Genomic DNA, 17,141 nt, shown 5'->3' with positions numbered 1-17,141 from the left:
ATGTGATTTGTTACTAGGGGTGATAGAGCAAAAAAAATCTAACTAGTGTGGCAGAGTATAAATAGATAGTTATTTTTGTTTAGTTCTGCTCAGCAATGCCACGTTCTTCTGTGATAGCTGTTGTGTATGATAGAGTTATGAACATGCTAGGAGTGGCAGCAGAACTAGAAATGTAACTTGTTTATGAGAGTAGCAGATTACACAGCCAAAGGGCATACAGTGTAGTTGCATTCCCTGTGTGGAATATGGTTTAGTGGGAGTCCAGAGGGATGGGTATGTGTTTTTGGGGAATTGGAGATGGACACAAGGGATGAGAACAACTCAAGTAAGGAACTTTATCAGGTTAAAAAAAAAAAAAATGAAGGGGCGGACTGTAATAGAGGAAATGCCTCACACATATGGTTATCTGCTCAGTTACCTACTTTCTAAGAGCCCTAGTTTTCTTCATTACAAGTTTCCTATTTTCAGTTTCCTTAGTCACTTGTTCATGTGTGCATCTAATTATTTTGGCCTTAGCATACCTGTGTTAACTCTGAGTATGAATGTGCAGATAAAATTCATCTGCCTGTGATCTGACCAATTTGTCTGTGATGGTTTTTGAATGAGCATAAATAGAGACTCTACCCAAGTGCAGCTTTCTCCTCTGGAATTCATTTATTTTTTTGTTGAGTGTCAGATTGTATGTGCAGTTCAAAGATAGCACCATTAACAGGTTGCTTTGAGACATGATCAAAATCAGGCCACATATTGTCGTACTAAAAATTAGTGTAATGATAATCACAGCAGGTTGATCCATTCAAGCACACTCTATGGATGATGGAATATTCTAATAGAGTATTTTTCAGGGCCTAACTTAAATTTGTGTGTGTGGTCATTTTAGAACACTGTATTATAAAATGTAATACCACAGTGCTGATGAATTTTTGATTCTGTTTACTCAGAAGGTGTTTTTTTATAACAGTATGGCTCTGACAATAGTTCCAGCTACAAGAAAAATCACAGGTTTATATTAATAATGATAACTTTATCATTTAGATCCTTCATTTAAATTTATTAAAAATGTTTGTAATTGTTGTTATGGTGAGGTTTCCCGTGAGTAGATATTTAGCATTTAGCATATTTTGAAGTGGTCTCCAGTGTCAGTTCTTTGTAATTGTAAGAGGTATAACTAAAAAAAAAAAAAAAAATTTCAAACATTGCAAAGTCCTTAGGACAGAGGAATATCATTGATTTTTTTAATAACCCTGTCATTTTCTTTTCTTACATATTTCATACCACTGGTGCAAAATATAAATATATGTATATTTTATTTGCATTTATAATATACTGTGTTAATGTTTAGTTTAGAATGCTGGAAAACAAAAATACAGAAGGCTTTTAAATTGCCTTAATTTGGATTAACCTACATTGTATACAAAAAGCCTGTTAATAGTGTAAAGGACCTTTAGTAATACTGCAAGTCATGATGAAATAACAAAATGAGTTTAATGTATGTGCTTCATTATTTCTTAATGTGCTAAGCATTAGTGCATGTATTTATTCATCCTTTTGAGAGCATTAGTTAGGTTTTAATACATGCTTATTTGTGGACCTTATAGTTAAGTGTGTGTGTGTGTGTGTGTGTGTGTGTGTGTGTGTGTGTGTGTGGTGGTGGTGGGGGGCTCAGGGCAGGTGTGCAGTCACCAGGTTTCTGCTGGTTCTGCTCTGTGCTTAATCCTGCTGTTCTCACCGGAAGGATTAAGAGCTTTGTAGCAGTGCCGATACTTAGCGCTCAGGGACACAAGCCTGTATTAGAACCGTTTTCATTACGTAGGTGTTGATCTTTGCTTTTTTGCTCAAATTAAAAGTTAGGTTTTATCTTCTCATAAGTGCCGTTGTTGAGCAGTTTTTTTCTCTAGTAACAGAGAATCTGTCCCATGTGGGGCTGCTAAATTGTAAGGTTGTGCTATAACTCATGAGATGGTCAAGACCAATGCACTTTTTTTCAGACTGCTTCAAAGCCTTAATCAGGAGCTACTGAAACACTGTCATGCTTTGCCCAGCACTAATGTCAGGGTTACTGAGAGTGAACAGGGTAAATGTACCTGCTGTGTCTTGAATGACTGTGTTTTACTCAAAAACAGACTATTCTTGCAGCTAAAGTGTAGGCTGCCAGGTAGTTTGTGTTTTTAAAACAGAATTTAAAAATAATTATGTACCCATGTGACATCATTATAATTTTTTTGCATTCTTGACTACAATCCTTGATCTTGCATTTTAGGAATGGCCACTATTTTTTTCAGTATATATCATCAGTATATATGTTATAAGAGCTGCAGTCAATCATAAGAAACATGGAATACAGTCCAATTATACACTTCATACAAAGTAGCTTATTCTGTACAACTGGGCACCTAATGGCATCTGAGCTGCGTTAATATCCGTCCCACTGTTTACCTGTTCTGACACAAGAGTCTTCCTTATCATCCTTATCAACATATTTATCTCTAAATGTGCATTTCCTCTTTAGTCCCAAGGCTTTTTCAGGCCATTTGTTTTCTCACCAAACATTTGAAGGTTCTATGTATTTATTAGACATATTTTATTTTAAGTAAAGTACAATAGTCATTACACCATCTGAAGATTTATCTATAAAAATGTGGGAAATTAATCTAGATTGAAATTCATGCACTGGGGATTTTACATGAAGCCCAACCAGTTTTACCTTCTACCATCTGGATGGGAGAGTAGGAGAGTGTTGAATGCTTAGCAATACAGCATTAATGAAATGATGGACGTTCTGCTGCTATTTGCAGGAGAATTAGACTAAGAAGGTTTAATAAAGCCTCATGCACCAGACTGAAGTAGATTTAACATCTTAATGATGGCTGAGATTATGAGACCTCCATTTTATAAGGATTTGGCTGCCTTTCCTTTTCTGCTTTTTTGTTTTCACATCTATTTGTAGTTTTAAAACCGTGTATTTCAAATAAGAAGTTTATTATCAGCTGGGGTGAATTAAGAATTAAATGAGTTTGACTTTAGGGTGCTCTGTGGAAAATGACATCAGACAATTTTCTTTCATTGTTTTTTTTTTATATCTTCTACAATGTGTTTTTGTGAAGTAAGGGAGCTCAATCATTTCCTCTCTTGAGTTGTCCTTATTTACTTTGAGAGCACCAGTAAGAAGCTAATTAGAGTTAAATAGTTACAAGCCCAGGGTTTTTTCCTATATGTTTTTTTTTCTGTTGAATTCACTGAAGAATATCCAATCTATTAATGCTACATGGCAATCACCAATTAGCCCTATTATTACATGGTCTGATAACACTTCAGTGCAATGAGTGTGATTAGCATTTTATCTAAATGAAAGACTCAATTTTCTCCCAGCATCCATAGAATCTCTCTCATAAGCAAGTATGACTCATTGAATTTTAATTAAAATGTAAGATTATAGAAATGTACATCCATTTGGATCTCATGGAGAAAGATATGTTAGACCCACATATCAACTTCCATCCTCTGAAAGGATTAAATACATGTCCCAACTTCCAGCTAATCAGAAATTGATGACTGTAGTAATCATACATCATCACTGTTGGATTAGGTGTGGCAATGTGGTAATTTCTTGTACTAGTCTTAGTGATTCCATTAAGACAATATTTAGTGTCTTTGTCAGCACAAAATGTCAACAGATGGCTTTTTTTTTGTATGCTTCAAGACTAGGTTTGTTATTACTGGGTAAATCCATGCTGCATTACTTGGCAGTGTCAAGTTTTAGCATTTCTGCCTGTTGAGCACTTCTGCAATTTGTGCTTCTGTCCTCTGGGTGTTCTGCTCTGTCCTCTCTCTCTCTCTCTTTCTCTCTCTCTCTCTCTCTCTCTCTCTCTCTCTCCCCTGTCCCCCTCTCTGTGTCTGTGTTCGGTGCTGAAGGCCCAGTTGAGCCTGATTGAGTGATAATCCATAGTCATGCTGTCCAAGCCCTGCTGCCTGCTCTGTCTACTGCAGCCAGCCGAAGGGAGTGCCAGCTGCATAAAACGCACTCATATTTCCACTTACACACATACACATAGAGATGTGTATTTCTTTGACAAATACTGTTTATTTAAACCTATCTATGCTTAGATTTTTAGCTCTGTATTGAAAAAAAAGGAAATGCACAATTTACAATAAATTCAACCTGCTTTTACAAATAATGTAAGCAATTGTGTCTCCAACCTCCCATTGAATCTTTACAATCTGAGTGATCTTGATTTCTTGATGTGCTATAATCTTAGAACTCTACTTGCCTGCAAATATATAAAAAATATTTTATGTAAAGTTTTTCATAAATATGCATTGCACATAGTATGTGTGCTCCATTTGGCAGTGTTTGCTCCTGTTCCTGAGGCGTTGACATTTAAGATTTGTGCCATACTTCAGGCTCTTGTGTATGTGACGGAACTTGAAATATTACGCTTTACTGAGAGACTTTTTAATGCGGCTTACATTGTAGTATAAAGCTAAGATGCTGGGAAATGAAATAAAAGGACTTGCAGTATGTGTGTGTGTGTAAATATATATATATATATATATATATATATATATATATATATATACACACACACACACACACACACATTATATACACACACATATATATATATATATATATAATTTACGTACATACATACATACATACACACCTGCCTAATATTGTGTAGGTCCCCCTTGTGCCTTGTGCATGGACTTCACAAGACCTCTGAAGGTGTGCTGTGGTATCTGGCACCAAGACGTTAGCAGCAGATCCTTTAAGTCCTGTAAGTTGATCTGATCTGACTGAGATTTGGGGAATTTGGAGGCCAAGTCAACACCTTGAACTCTTTGTTCAGGAATGGTTTGAGGAACATGACAGTGTTTGCGGTGTGGCAGGCGGGTTGTCCTGCTGAAAGAAGCCACTGCCATTAGGGAATAACTTTTAGCATTAGCATTAACTTTTTCAGCAATTTGTGCTACAGTAGCTCTTCCATGGAATCGGACCAGACAGGCTAGCCTTCACTCCCCACGCGCATCAATGAGTGCCTTGGCCACCCATGACCCTGTCGCCGGTTAACTGGTTATCCTTCCTTGGTCTACTTTTGGTAGGTACTAAACACTGCATATCGGGAACACCCCACAAGACCTGCTGTTTTGGAGATGCTCTGATCCAGTCATCTAGCCATCACAATTTGGCCCTTGTCAAAGTCACTCAGATCCTTATGCTTGCCCATTTTTCCTGCTTTCAACACATCATCTTTGAGAACGGACTGTTCACTTGCTGCATAATATGTCCTACCCTTTGACAGGTGCCATTTTAACGTGATAATCCATGTTATTCACTTCACTTGTCAGTGGTTTTAATGTTATGTCTGATCGGTGTGTGTGTGTGGGTGTGTGTATACATATATATATATATATATATATATATATATATATATATATATATATATAGATACAATAGATATAAAAAGTCTACACACTCCTGTTAAAATGGCAGGTTTTTAGGAAATAAAAGAATGACACTAAGGTAAATTATGTCAGATCTTTGCCCACCTTTAATGTGCAGTAACTGTCATGGTGAAAGGTGAAATTCCTTTTCATCTTCAGCTTACTAATAGATGCCTGAATGTTTTGCACTAAAATTGACTGGTATTTGTAGCTATTCATGATTCCCTCCACCTTGTTAAAAGCCCCAGTTCTGGCTGAAGAAATGCAGCCCTAATATATGATGCTGCCACCACCATGCTGCACTGTGGTTGTGATGTTCTTTTGTTTATGTGCTTTTTTTGCACCAAACATACCTTTTGGAATCATGGAATTATTATACCTTTTGGAATTGGTCTCATCAGACCATAACACATTTTAACACATGGTTTGGGGTGATTTAGTTGGGCTTGATTGTTTTTTTTGTGAGAGCTTTCATCTAGCCACCCTTCCGCATAGCCCAGACATGTCAAAAATACCAGAGATTGCTGTCACATGCAGAGAGTAATCAGTATTTGTCAGATCCTCCTGCATCTCCTTTAATGTTGCCGTTGGTCTCTTGGCAGCCTCCCTGTTAAGATTTTGTCTTGTCCTTTTATAAATTTTGGAGGGACCTGTTCTTGGTGATGTCACTGTGGTGCTCCAATTTGTCCACTTGTTGATTATGGCCTTCACAGTGTTCCATGGCCCATCTAATGTTTTGGAAATTTTTTTTTTTACTTTTCTCCTGATTCATTCCTTTCAACAGTGAGACCCTATCCAGGCATTGTCAGCTCTTTCTCTCTCTCTCTAGAAACATTTTACAACATAAAATTAAAATATATGAATGTAACAGGGAAAATATGACTGATCTGGGACTGATATATATGAAAGGAGTTGCAGTACTATATATAGTTATATATACTTATATATAGTACTGCAACTCCTTTCATATATATCAGTCCCAGATCAGTCACATTTTCTCTGTTACATTCATATATTTTAATTTTATGTTGTAAAATGTTTCTCTTTATCCCTTCTGTTAATAGTTGCTTGAACCCTTGCAGGTCAACATCAAAGTTCAAACAGCACATGCTATTTTTTATGTAGAGTCTCCCTCCTTCCATATTTTGAGAGAGAGAGTCAGTGCTGATTCCAATCATAGTAGATTGTTGTGGAAACTTTAGGGCTTGAGTGTTTCATGCCTCAGATAAGAGCATGTCTGTTTGAGTCCTGCTGGCCAGGTGACCTTCATTATCTCAACATTATTCATGCTAAATGCACATCCCCATGCTTCCATCTTCTTCTTCTTCTTCTTTTTTTTTTTTTTTTTTTAAATTATACAAGTCCTATGAGGCAAAGAAAAAAGAATATCAACACAGGAGAAAAAAATTGTTACCATGGCAAAGCCTTCATGTAGGTCATTTTATTACCAGCTTGAATCTGAACCTATGACTAAAAGCGGGGGCCAGGAATACTAATGCGTTTGGCCAATCAATTGGCAGCCATGTTTCTCAATAGGAGTGATCAAGAAAGCTCCATGCTAGGTAAATGGTGCTGGAGCCCAGGCAGGAGACGCATTAGAGATTGGGCAGAATGCAGCCTGATCAAATTTGAAGAGATTTACAGCTCGTTTATCCGTGCCTGCTGTAGCTTACTTTAGCTCTTTTCAGACGGAGCTAGAGAGACAGATTGTGTTAACCTGACCAAGGACATAAGCTCTTAGAGAGTCGTTCAGTATTTAATATGGTTTTGAATGAAAGTGCCAATGAGAGTGACCATGTTCAGAAGGGTCACAAAGAGATGCCTGCCAGCTTTGGCCAGTGGCCAGCTTGGATATTTATCCACCACGTGGGTTTAAAGACATTTAGTTTTCAAAATTATTACTGTTGAGAGTTTTAAGCCAAACTAAGTACACTCTTTAATCCAGGCTACCTTATTATGTCAGTACTTATTTTAATGATATCACCATATCTCTTGCATCTGTGTATTTTTCAGCAGACTGCTTGGGCAGATTCCAGTGTCTCTGGCACACACTACTTGTGAATATTGTATGTCTGACCATTAAGCGCTTCTTTTTCTCTCTCTCTGATAGCTCTGTGTACCGAAGAGTGCGCCCATGGCCGCTGTGTGTCCCCTGATACGTGTCAGTGTGAGCCGGGCTGGGGAGGACTGGACTGCTCCAGTGGTGAGTTCACTCTCTCATTAACTCTGAGAGCACAGTTCACTTCATTAAGGCCCTCTGGCTCGCAGTGTAATGTCTGTTCCCTTCTCCAGAGACCACAGTCTGCCTGCTGGAGCTCTCAATCTATTACAGAGAAAACAGCACAGGAGGAAAGCTCTCCACAATCACATTTACGCTACAATGCTATTCAACTCTCATGCTGTAATCTCAAGGCTCAAAAGCCTAGAGACCAAAACAGCAGGGATCTCTCTGAAATGAGAGCAGTGCTTAAAAACCAAGAAATGAAGAATGATCTTTGGGTTCAACACTTAAAGGTCAACAAGTGATAATTGTAAAGCTATGGGAAGGCAGCATACATATTCACACAGACTCAAGAACAATCAGGTTGTATTTTTTGTATTGAATATTTGGGGTGCCAGAGCATCTCATCACACTAGCTAAAGCATGTTATAGCTTTTGAGTCTTAATCTTCCTGAGAATGAAGCTTCATTTATCACTTTATCCTGGTCAGGGTTGTGGTAGATCCAGAGTCTATCCCGAAAACGCTGGGCACAAGGCAGAAATACACCGTAGATGGGCTAACAGTCCATCACAGATTGCCAAGCACACATTCTCACACTCATTCATGCCTAGGGACAGTTTAGCCTAGGCAGTAGGTGGGGGGGACCTAGGGAACCTGGAGGAAAGCCACACAGACACAGGGAGAACATACAAAACTCCACACAGACCTTAATCTTAGGTCAGGATCGAGAAAATGAAGATGACACCTGAAATCAGAAATAAAACCTAATCCAGTGGTCTTCCAAACATATTTTATATAATAGCTACATTTTTTTGTTTAATAGGTTTGGTAAATAGACACTTTTTAAAACATACATTAAATGTGTTTAAAATTAAGATTTGGAAATGAAATTCATTTGAAAATGAAATTCATAGTCCTTTTCATGTAAAACATTGATCCAACATTTTAGATGTGCATGCCATGAATAACTCCAGTGAATGAAACACTGATCCACAGTGGAAATAAAAACGCTTTCTTTGTACCCAGCATTTACCTCCATGACTGTAAATCAGGGTACTCTTGGGGAGAACTGGATTATTCAGTCCTCAATCAACTAAATTCTGAATTCTTATGAGACTCGAGGGAGAAAGAGAGAGAGATAAAGAGAACTCTAGAGAAAGCAGAAGATAGGTGAGTGTGTATTGACTCTTTCAATATTTATGTCTGGAGAGAAACATGGGTGGGGAGGAGAAACAAACTATTCCTCCTCAGGGTCAAGACAGAGATGGTAAACTTGCTGAATTCAGCTGGCCCTTCTAGTATGTCAAGGTAGAATAAATATAACATTTAGTTAGCTGACACATCCACAAAACATATTGCTTCCAATACACTGTAAATCCCATTTGATGCAGGGCTACGTACTGCACATGACATCAGCGATGTTGATTTCCTGACCTCCATTTTGACCCAGTTTGTTCATTCTTATTGCTGACCTGTTCGGCTTTGTTGTGGTTCATTTGCCTCCTTCACTACACATATTTACCAATGAATGATGGGTGCTGGAAGCACTGGTTCCTAAGTGGTGTAAGGATCTATTGGCCATTTTCATTAACAAAAGAGCCATTTCATGATTACCAGCAGCCTGTAAATCAGCAGCCGACTCAGTAGCCACAGTGCTCAAGATGGAAACATGGATGCTGCTAATGACCTATACTGACTTCCTGTGGAGGCTTGCCATGAAGCCTTTTGAGAAGGTGCTTGCTGAAAGGGAACAGAAGAATAACAACAGCTCTCTCAGGGTGTGTCTGTCTTGGTGTGTGGCCATGTTTTTCTCTATGCAGGTGCTATATTAATCCACCTAAATATAAACAGACCTGGTGATTGAAACCTAAGCATTATTCATAACTTTCCTATTTCCATGCCAGGCATGGGGCCAGTCCTTTTCATTTATGAGCTTTCATCTGCAGAAATCAGGAATGAGTGCCAATTTTTAAATTAAATCTGCCCTTTTCCCTTGCACATAAATGGTGCATCATGTTTTTTGCCATTCCCTGTAAATTTTCTTCTCCTTTATTTTTTCTCCTTCTGTCTCCCCCTTGTTCATGTCTGAGTGTTAGTGAGCTTTACTGATAGAGCAGTTAGGTGGATTCTGTTGTCACTTTAGGGACAGCCTAAGAGACTAATAGCAGTGCCAGCATGCAGTTTCATAACCATTGTGGAAGATGTGAGGTGTTATTATGAAATAAACCTGTGTGTCCTTGGTGCTACTTTAGTGTTTTATGTGCAGCGTTGGTTGGAAGGAGGGTGTGTTGGTAAGCACTGATGACAATGGGTTTGTGGGGAAAAAAGTAGTGCTGTTATATGTGGCACCAAGCCCCAGGGCTGAAGTGGCATGCTGTGTTTTGGTGATTTGGATTTGCATCAAAGGGGACGACCAGCATTCGTTAATAGAGCAACACTCACTATGAGCCTGCAATATAGGTCAGCACCAAGAAGAGAGGGTAGACATGGAAGAAACCAAAGGAGGAGAGACAGAGAAGGGAGATAGTGAAATAAGTATACAGCAGACCTGTTGGTTTATTCCTGCTGGCTATGCATCTGGTGTAGTATCACTGGAGCATATCACTTCTGCCCAGTCACAAACTACAGAGAATAGAGATGGACTTCAGGAAAGCCACAAGTGCTAAAACATGCAAAAATATAATTGTCAATGCAGTCAGAAGACTTATTTGGAGCTATACTGCAATAAATCACTCACTCTCACTCGTATGCTCTACTTTCACATTTGCCTCAGATTTTCTCCACTCTTTTGTTAATAGAATTTGAAAATTCCATTTGAAAATTTGTTCAAAGCCTCGAAAATTAATAGTTGACTGGAGGAGTAAAGAGAATTCTGAGTTCTGGGACTTCTTAGAAGAAAGTTTGTCTGGTGAAAATATTTCAATTGAGTAAGTAATTACACAACATATTTTGTTTTTTGAAACATTGCTGTTGCTGCTTTTTCATCTTTAGTTGCACAATTAGAACCCTTACATTTTCCTACCAATGTATGAGGTCAGCTGTGTCATGTATGATGATCTCCTGTTTAGCAGATGGTCAACCATGGAGCACTGGGTTATAGAACCAAAACACATTAGATGCAATAAGAAGGTATAAATAGTAAAGTTTTTACAAAATTCCAACTCATAATACTGAACCTGGCTTACTCTTGACAAACCCAGTATGAGTCATCAAAGTTACACTTTTTTGTGGACACCAGCTTCATTTTGTTGTATGTAATTTGGTGCCATCAGCATGTGTGTGCTTTTGGGATGATCATGTGCATCTTCTTGTCAAGCCACTAAGCACACATGTACACTGCACTGATAAGTGCTAATAGAAGAGGTCCAAGGGGAAGATTTCAATGATGATACTCTGTACGAGAGTGGATGAGAGTGAGTAGTGCTGAAGCAGGGGAGAACAGGGAATGAGCAGTGGGAATTTCACCTGCTCATGGACAAATCATTCATCAGCAAAGACTCTCACACAGATGCTGTCAATCCAGACCCTCAGCAGTGCACTTACATGCTACTTTGTTAGAGCGAGGGGAAGAAAGAAAAAGAGACAGAGATTTGGTGTGGCATAAAATAATTTGAGAGACTGGGACAGGCTACTTCTCACACGCCACCCCAAAATACTTGTAAATAGATATGACTTTTTAAACTGAGGGGTCCCAGCTCTGAACTGAATCAAATTAAATGCATTAAAAGAGGAAACAGTGTGGGAAGAAACCCTCAGTAGAGATAGAGGACAGATATTGAGGCTAAGACAGAGGAAAAAAAAGAAAACGACTCCCTTCTTATCTCCACAGCCATCAATAAAGCCGTTAAATAAATCATTCTCTCCTTAATTATTCCTCCTTTTCTCCTCCCTTCCTCCACTCTCTGGTCCTTACCAGTTACATGGCACCATCGCTACTGCTCTCTCTCACACATACAGCACAGGCACTACACAGCAGGATGCACCCAGCTCCCTTTCATGTGCATGCATGCATATGTCAGTTTATCTCTATGGGTCTTTCCCTCTCATCACTTAGCTACTTGCATACAGAGAGGGTGATAGAAGAAGAAGAAGGGCCAGCACCTGATTGCTCATTGTAATTGTGCATTCCAAACACAGTGACACCTCAGCTAGGAGCATTCATTTAAACTGCATGTGTACACGACAAAATATACCTTAATCAATGGGATGCCTCATTATAGCATAGAGTGAACTTGATAGATTCATGCATGCAGTGTACCCAACAGTATGAGGTTCCAGCTTATGAATAGTGCTCCAATGGAATACAAGATGATATTTCTTCACTCAATTTAATGAAAAAATAAATAAATAAATAAATAAATAAATTTAAAAAACAGGCTTTCGGAGGCATTCCCGTGGGAGGGCCTGAGTCAGACACTGGGTGTGCCGCTGGCCCAATGGCCCAGCAGTCCCAAAACACTCATATGCACTGAGCAGAGCCCCTTAATCCCAGCAGCTTGCTATAGTTACTGCTTGGACCATAGCTCCACTGTTAAATGTGAATAGCTCTTGAGGGCTGCTGTTTGTTGGCATCCTCAGCTGACCTCAGTAACTCCACACAGGAGGATGAAGGAGGCATGAGAAATATATTAGGACACAGAAAGTCAGCTGAGAATTTGCAGTAACAGTCGAGGTTCCTTGGACAAAGTTTGTTTGCGTCTTTCTAGGATTAGACATATATAGACAGATGTTGACAGATGTGTATGTACATCTGTGATTAGAGACATGCTTGCAGTTGTTGGATGATTTTTTTTAACAGTAATTGTTGAGTAAATCACTGTAGTGATGTTTTGCCTTAGCTGACAGAGAAGAGTGGAACATGTGACTGCTCTCTATGCTACTCATTAAAGGAACCCTCAACCCTGAAACACATTAAATACACTTTACAGCCAAAAGTATGGCGACACCTGACCATCACACCCATATGTATGTCTTCCCCAAACTGTTGCCGCAAAGTTGGAAGCAGACAATCTTCTAAAATTTCATGGTATGCTGTAGCATTAAGCTTTCTTTTCGCTGGAACTGAGGGGCCCAAACCTGTTCCAGCATGACAATAACACCTTTGCAAAAAGCAAGGTCCATAAAGACCTTGTTTGCAAGGATGGTATGGAAAAATGCCTGCACAGGGCCCTGACTTCAACCCCAATGAACACCTTTGGGATGAACTGGAACCCCGACTGCATGCCATGCCTTCTTGTCCAACATCAGTGCCCAACCTCACTAATGCTTTCGTAGCTGAATGGGCAAATCCCCACAGCCATGCTCCAAAATCTAGTGGAAAGCCTTCCCAGAAGAGTGGAGGCTGTTATAACAGCAAAAAGGGGAACCAACTCCATGTTAATGCCCGTGGTTTTGGAAGGGCTGACCATCATCTGGTTGTGATGGTCAGGTGTCCACATGCTTTTGGCCATATAGTGTATGTTTATGTTGAAATATTTTCTGTGTTTAGCAAATTAGGTCAATGATTCTTGAGGTATAATTTGTGAGTTGGTGCTTTTGTTATTCCAGTGAGACGTTAGCAGCTGTCTGCACCTCTTATGTCACGAGGGGACATTGCTCAGTTACAATGCCATCTAATAGCAGAACCTCCTAAAAAATAAAAAAGGAAGGTCTTTTTTTTAATCACTCACCATTTTCCAGCATGTTCAATGTCATATTAATGAGAAATCCAACATAGAAGAAGTGGAGAGAGCAAAATTCCAGAATGGATAGCAGGTATACAACACAGTTGCATCGAGTTATGGAAGAGATTTGGATCAGCTACCTAGCAATCTAAGAGATGACTAGCACATGGTGTTGATGGTTGTGTTAGCGTGAAAGTTTGAAACCATACCTGTTTGAGCATTGTTTGTTGAGGGTAGATTTTTGACGACTTAAAAGGGCTACAACTTGTCAGTAGTACACTCAGACAATCCTAAACAACTCCATATCCTGGAAAGGGAAGGATAACCACATTCTGAATAATCACAGTCATCCTATTTATAGCTTTTTAAGTAAACTATCTATATTGAGGTCATTACACCATTTGAATCATTTGTGAGTGGAGCTGTGAAGCAAAAACATGTTCTGCCATATGAACTAATATTTTTGTGCAATCCATCACTTCTCCATTCAAAAAAGCTAAAAAAAAAAAAAAAGGTCATTCTAGGACCTTTTCAACTTTCAGACTGTGACCACATCTCTCCACTGTACTAATTGTTTTCCAACATGACATTCATAATGATGGAGCTGCACTGTGCTTGTACAATAGTTTGTCCACACTTGGGAAAGGGTGCCCTAGCTGTAATAAATCCCTGCATTTTAGATAAGAAAATAATGCTGTCTGGATTTCTTCCACTGCATACAGAACAGTAATTGTTTACTTCAATGGAGAATAAATCAAATGATGCAATATTGCAGTGTTAGGCCAATTACTTTAATTTATGATAGCTACTGATGCAAATATGTATTCTTGCAAATAGAGTTGTTTAACTGTATTTCATTTTCCTGTCAGCACATTGGCATCCAAGTCAGGAATGAAATATTCATTTCATTGCACCTTTGTTTTTGTACTATGAGCTTTGTTCCATCAAGTCTTATGACTTCTGGAATTCCAAAAGCTCCAGCATTGTAGTCAATAGGTGACAGTAATGATTATGCTAATGATTGCTGCATTGGTAATTATAAAGTTATCAACATTGCTTCCTTCCACTGTTATCATTACCACATAGACGCACTGCCATTACACTTAAAGAGAGATTCTTGAACGTTGTCTTGAGTGCCAGGAGCCTTTTGATAATCATGATTATTGGGTACATTAAAAAGGCTTATTACTTGTCCTCAGGAGAAGGTTAGTGGGTCTAAAATAGCTGAAATGCTGTAACAGTTCTGTTGCCAGCTACCGCCAGCATACTAATGTAAAACAAAACCTCTGTTGTGGTCATTTCACAGTCTATGAGTCACCCTTGATTTTGTGGTTCATTTCCATGTTTATGAAGGAGCACTACAGGATTCAATTTATTTCATTGATCATTACATTTGATGAAGCCTTTGCTCATCATAGCAAGGGCCAAGATGTTAATTCTGGGGGTCTGAAGCTGCAATCTCTGGTGGTACGCAAGGTCCCGTTACGATGAGATGAGGCTACTGAAGAGAAGTGTAAATCGACTTCGGGTTTTATGAGTTAGTGCATGCATTCACTTATTACAGACCTCTTCCAGCTTACAGGTCAATGGTTCTTGAGGTATAATTCTTTCATCTACCAACAGTTGCAACTCTTTATTTACTGTTGAATATTGTTCCATTAACCACAACTCTATACCTTAAATACACTTAAGAAATATAAGTTGTCCTTTTGTGGAGTGAGAACACTGTGTAAAAGTCTTATCTCTGATTGGCTAAATATGTATTTGTCACAGACCCCAAAGTGGATTATTTTCCTGCAACAGCATGGCTATAAGTATTTTATTCCTCATATACCACAGCATTTTGCCAATGATTATAATGAACAACACGTCATACTTTTGAACCATTTATAGTTATATTTAATGTTATGGAACATCTGCAAGACAAGCTAGTTCCTGTTATCACTTATGTTATAGCATGTGTAAACAGTTGTTCCCTCACCAGGCTCTCTTTCCTGAAGTTAATAAGACAAGAAAAACATAGCTTGTCTGAGAAAGCACAAAACCCTCTGTTCTGAAGACACTCCGGAGGCAGAATGATTTACTAACTGTTACAAAGCTCTGACAGACAAGACTCCTTCCATAAATTTTAAATTAACATCTCCTACCAGATCAGTCTTAGATTGTGTAGATCATCCACAATACAAGTCTCTGTGAATGAGCTGTTACTATAGAAATGATAAAATATTAGAATGAGCACATTAATATAAACCTATCATTTAAATTATAGCCAGATCCACTTTCATAGCAATTCTGTTATAATTCTGTAATTAATCAACACATTGCAACCAATCAGATTTGAGAATTTAACAATGCTGTGGAGTAAAGGGGAATATTTGAGGGGTGAAGAAGCTGCAGTGATAAACAAAAGGAGAGAGATTTGCGCTGTCTGCCAAGTGGTTTTGAAAACTTTTAGATGAGCATGCTGATCAGAACTAACCAGGTGAAAAGGAAGCAGATCCAGCTATCTTATAGAACTCCAGATGGTAGAATTTCTAGCATCTTTGTAGGGATGACAACCTCGAAATTTCACTACTGCATGGGCCTGCAAGTGCATGAGGGAACTCTATACCCTACATGCTTTACTATGGCGTCCTCGTATATGTTGTGGATTGGAACATGTCTGTGCATGTTTTTTGTGTGGGTGGCATTATTTGCAGTCTCCCTCCAATCCTCCTACACCTGCAATCTCCTGATGTTTAACCCTGCAGTCCACAGCAATGTTGCACTGATTATGCCTCGTCCTAGGAGACATTGATTGTCCTGCTCCTCACAGGTGAGCCTCACACAATGCTGACGAATGAACTCTTGGCCCTGCCAAGTCCAATTAACTGTCAGCGTTGCATTGACATGCCCCATCGGTTTGTGAGGCGAGCAAAGAAAAACAAACTTTTAATCAAATTGTGTTTCATTCCCCAAGGTAACTGGAGTTTTTATTCTGAATTGTGTTCTGTACCTCCTCTATCTGTTAGAGTTTCCTATGAAGACTTTTGGAAGAACACTGTGTTTTTTTTTTTTATTATTAAATACAAAGCATGACAGACTGCATATTTTTATTTTGGTGGACTTTATTAAGTCATCTATCTTGCATGTACAGACAGGTAACAAATTAAAGGAAAAAAAAACAGTGACTGCTATTCTATGGGGGCATTTATCCATTTTTCCACCTGTCCCCATAGAGGAAAAGGTCACTGCAAATCAGTACAAAGTTATTCTGACTGATCACCTTTATCTTGATGAAACATTTCTATCCTGATGGGAATAGTCTCTTCCTAGATGTCAATTCCCCCCTCTGCAGGGATCAAGGGCTCACTGCATGGTTTTATGAGTATGAAAATGATATAAATTATACAGTAGATATAAAAAGTCTAAAACACCACTGTTAAAATGGCAGGTTTTTGTGATTAAAAAAAATGAAAGCAAGATAAATCATGTCAGAACTTTTTCCACCCTCAATGTGAAATTACAATGTATAAAAATTAAGTGAAAAACAATCAGAAACATTTTAGGGAAAAATAGGAAAAATAAAAAACTTATATAACCTGGTTGCAATAACCTGGTTGCATAAGTGTGCACACCCTTTTATATTTGGGGATGTGGCTGGATTCAGAATGAAACAATCACAATCACTCTCATGTTCAAAACTAATTATCATACAGTTGTCATCAATGAAATTATTCTGATTAAACCCAAATAAAGACCAGAAGTTTGCCAAGAGACCATGGCAACATTAAAGGAGCTGCAGGAATATCTGGCAAGTACTGATTACTCT

At 38.6% G+C, this 17,141-nt stretch overlaps 1 protein-coding gene across 5 annotated transcripts in view; it reads left to right on the top strand.

Annotated features, from left to right (window-relative positions):
* The window catches only part of megf11 (multiple EGF-like-domains 11), a 109,904-nt gene that overhangs the window by 38,444 nt on the left and 54,319 nt on the right, over positions 1-17,141 (top strand). For all 5 annotated transcript variants that reach the window (XM_053234966.1, XM_026927092.3, XM_026927089.3 and 2 more), the window contains one exon: positions 7,556-7,648. In XM_053234966.1, the coding sequence (XP_053090941.1) occupies positions 7,556-7,648 (93 nt within the window). The remainder of the gene's footprint in view (positions 1-7,555; positions 7,649-17,141) is intronic.

Source organism: Pangasianodon hypophthalmus, chromosome 6 (assembly GCF_027358585.1).
Source record: "Pangasianodon hypophthalmus isolate fPanHyp1 chromosome 6, fPanHyp1.pri, whole genome shotgun sequence".
In the NCBI taxonomy this organism is placed as follows: domain Eukaryota; kingdom Metazoa; phylum Chordata; class Actinopteri; order Siluriformes; family Pangasiidae; genus Pangasianodon; species Pangasianodon hypophthalmus.
The sequence above is the reverse complement of the archived record's forward strand: the minus strand, read 5'-3'. Positions and strand labels throughout refer to the sequence as shown.